This window comes from Pteropus vampyrus, unplaced genomic scaffold (assembly GCF_000151845.1).
Source record: "Pteropus vampyrus isolate Shadow unplaced genomic scaffold, Pvam_2.0 Scaffold86, whole genome shotgun sequence".
Lineage (NCBI taxonomy): Eukaryota > Metazoa > Chordata > Mammalia > Chiroptera > Pteropodidae > Pteropus > Pteropus vampyrus.
The window spans coordinates 3,397,380-3,400,526 of NW_011888867.1; the positions used below are offsets into that span (position 1 = coordinate 3,397,380).

At 53.6% G+C, this 3,147-nt stretch overlaps 1 protein-coding gene across 1 annotated transcript in view; it reads right to left on the bottom strand.

Annotated features, from left to right (window-relative positions):
* VPS13D (vacuolar protein sorting 13 homolog D) overlaps positions 1–3,147 on the bottom strand; it is a 226,076-nt gene that overhangs the window by 11,919 nt on the left and 211,010 nt on the right. Inside the window, exon 69 of the mRNA XM_023532655.1 lies at positions 317–448. Coding sequence (XP_023388423.1) covers positions 317–448 — 132 coding nt within the window. The remainder of the gene's footprint in view (positions 1–316; positions 449–3,147) is intronic.

The window sequence follows — 3,147 nt, forward strand, 5'->3', positions numbered from 1 at the left end:
CATCAAACAACGGAACACCAAATTTAAGAAAATTTTAAAGGGGAGACCATTTATCCATTGCCATCTCTCTGTGAACTACGTAGAGACCGCTACTTGCTAGAAACAAACATCCAGGTTCCGCCTGGAACTCAGTTTGGGAACCACCACTTTAAGTAAAAGGCCATTTCCGAATAGTTCTCTCTAAGCCCAGGAAACATCTGGGCCGAGAGGTCGCTAACGGGTTCCAAGGCCGAAGAGTCACATAGAAACTTCTCAGATTCAGACAGAAGGGACAGCCCAGTGATCACGGGGACCAACTCCCCACGGTGCCACTTACGACTCGTCCTGGGCGTTGTCCGTCAGTTTGAAGAGCTGCTCCTGCCCGTCCGCCTGGCTCTCCGAGTAGCGGGGAAGCAGCCCCTGGGGGCCCGTGCAGACACGCGGCTTCCGTGCCCGCTGCGCCTGCGTCCTGGATGGGGAGGGGACAAAGGGCAGAGTTAGGCATCAGGTAAAAGCGATGCCCCTCCTATTCCAGGGTGACAGCCCACCACGGCACACACTCTGAACCCAGCGGCCGCCTGGAGCCGCAGTGCCGCCCGTGACTGTGCAGTAAGACTGGGGACAAAGACTGCGGTTGTGAAGCGGAGCCTCGTCTTTGCCATTTCCTAGCCACGTGATCGCGGACGGGTCAGTCGGCTTTCACCCTCGGTTCCAATTTTCTCTGAAAAACGGGACACCGACACCTGCCTCACAGGACTGCTGTGAAGAGCGAATAATATAACACCCGTCAAGCTTGCGCTCGACAGAGAGTGGGCCATCTGCCGGTGGTGGCTGCTCCTGTTCCTGTCATTAACTTTGGATTTCGATTTGGTCACACTGCATTTTTCTAGGACTCTCTTCAGGCGAGGCCTCTCTGAGCCTGCAGTAGGTCAGGGGAGAGGGAGGGACCCTGAGCATTTAGCGAGCACACCCCTGCCTTCTGGGTTTCTTCTAAGAGGGGCTCGGCTGCCTGGGCACAGGGCGAGGGACACGTGATCACGTGAGGCAGGAGAGAGCCTCCACCGACTGGTCCCAGGTCACAGCCTGGGTCCCGCAGCTGTCGGCGCCCAGAAGAATCTGCTTTGCCATGGCTTTCAGGGTAGGCTGATGCCGTCTTTTTCCGCAAAGCACATACAGGATCACTGATAAGTACTTTTTGGTGTTTTCCTAGAAACAGGAGTCCGTATTTGTCTTGGAAAGGCTGCGCATACTTCAGATGATTGATAAGAGTGTGCCCGTTCTGTCCTCGGCCTTGTACTCGCTGTACTTTTCATTATTTGTTCCTGGATTCCACTGAAGCAAAACACCCCTCTCTCTAGACACATCTCAGAGAGAGGGATAGGCTTACACACCGAGTTCACACTTCAAGACCGTAACAGCAGCGCAGAGACGTATTTGCAAGGGCAAAAAGTGCCCCGGGGGCCAATCGAGGCAGCAGTATGGACAGAAATGGCCAGAAACCTGCCACAGGACACACGGTGGGTTGGCTGCAACACCGAGATAACTGCGAACCCCTCCTGGGCCCGGGGCCAACACCCAGCTCACCGGGCCGTGAGGTCTGCAGTCCTCTGCCTGGGTGATGTTTGCTATGTGCCGGAAAGCCAGAAATCCAGTGATGAATTTTTAAAAGTTTGATAATAAGAATACCCCGAGTACTACTTAATTTTGTGCTCTTCAAGGGGGATGTAAAGGGACTCTAAAGAAGCTGCAACAATCTGCACTAAGGGAATGGGTAAAAAAAAAATTTATTTACATCATATACGCACATACTCCCACTAGGCATAGTGTCAATTCCTTCTTCGAGATTTAGACCTATTGTTTAGATCCCAGCTGTTGGCTGAGAGTAGGGGGGACAGGTAGGGAGCTGCCGATAACTCATCAGCTGCTGTTTTAAGGGTGCCCGCCAAGCACTGCGAGTAAAGGGAACCGAGGGGAAGGAGTGGGGGGCTTTCTAGGGAGCAGAGCTCTGTGCTCATCTCCCTGTCACTCCAAACACTGCCTAGGACAGTGAAGCGTCTTCTCCCCAAGGCAGTGCTGCCGTTCTGTCCCCCATGAGGCTCCTGGATGAGGTTCGAGCTGTTGTGGTGGGAACCCAAAAACCAACACCCCCAAAAGGGGTGAGGCGGGGCCCACTGCTCATCACGCTTCACTATAGGCCTCGGCCTGACCCCTCCCCCCACGTCGGCCCCCACCTGCCGGGAAGTCTGCAGGTTCGACTCCCACGGGTGTCCCTCACCCGACGATTCCTATCATAACCAACAAATGACCTCTGCATTTGCCACGGCTCATTCTAATAGCCTTAGAACTTCTTCCATTTCCATCCTTGTCCATTCTCCTCACGGCAACGAGAATGACCTTTTCAAAATACAAGTTTGATCACGTCAGTCATGTGCTCAAAACACATTTGCTTCGCGTCTCACTTAGATAAAATATTTGTTTCCTGCCTGGCTCCCCATCTGGAATGTAAGCACCACGAGAAGAGGAATTTTGCTCCGTTCACTGTTATTCTGGGAACTAGAACAGTGCCCAGCTTGTGGCAGAGGGAGAGGCCATACGTATTAGTCGAATAATGAATGAATGCGTTTGTGGGTGGGGGACCGGTATGAGGGCCATTTTGACTACTGAGCCAAAAACGGGAAGGTGACATGCAAACTTTGGCAGAGAGCTGGAAGACTAGAGATTCTGGGCTTTGAAGGTCAACGAAGTCAAGGCAAATGGGCGCTAACTAGATTCCCACTTCCTGACAGAAAGGTCAAGGGGTGTGTCTGCCCAGTCCACCGGTCAAAGCTCAGGAAGGGGCATGACAGCAAAGACGTGACATTGTGTCCCGGCTGACACACGCGCATTTTCTTTAGAAGAAATCATCTTTTCGTCAGTACCCGCAGTGGGAAAATCATGAATCCGAGGAGGAGAAAGCCTCCCGAGAGTCCTACACTTCTCTGCGGGGCTCCACGGAGCCAGGGACGTCACGGCAAGGCGCTTGCTTCTGCACCTGAGCCCCTGGCGGTCACGTCTGTAGCGACTACGGGGCAGCTGGGCCTGTAAGGAAGTGCGCTCTGTGTCACCACACTGTCAAATGGCTTTCTGGTGCGTTCGGCTATTTCTTGACTCGGTGGCCTCCCCTCAGGG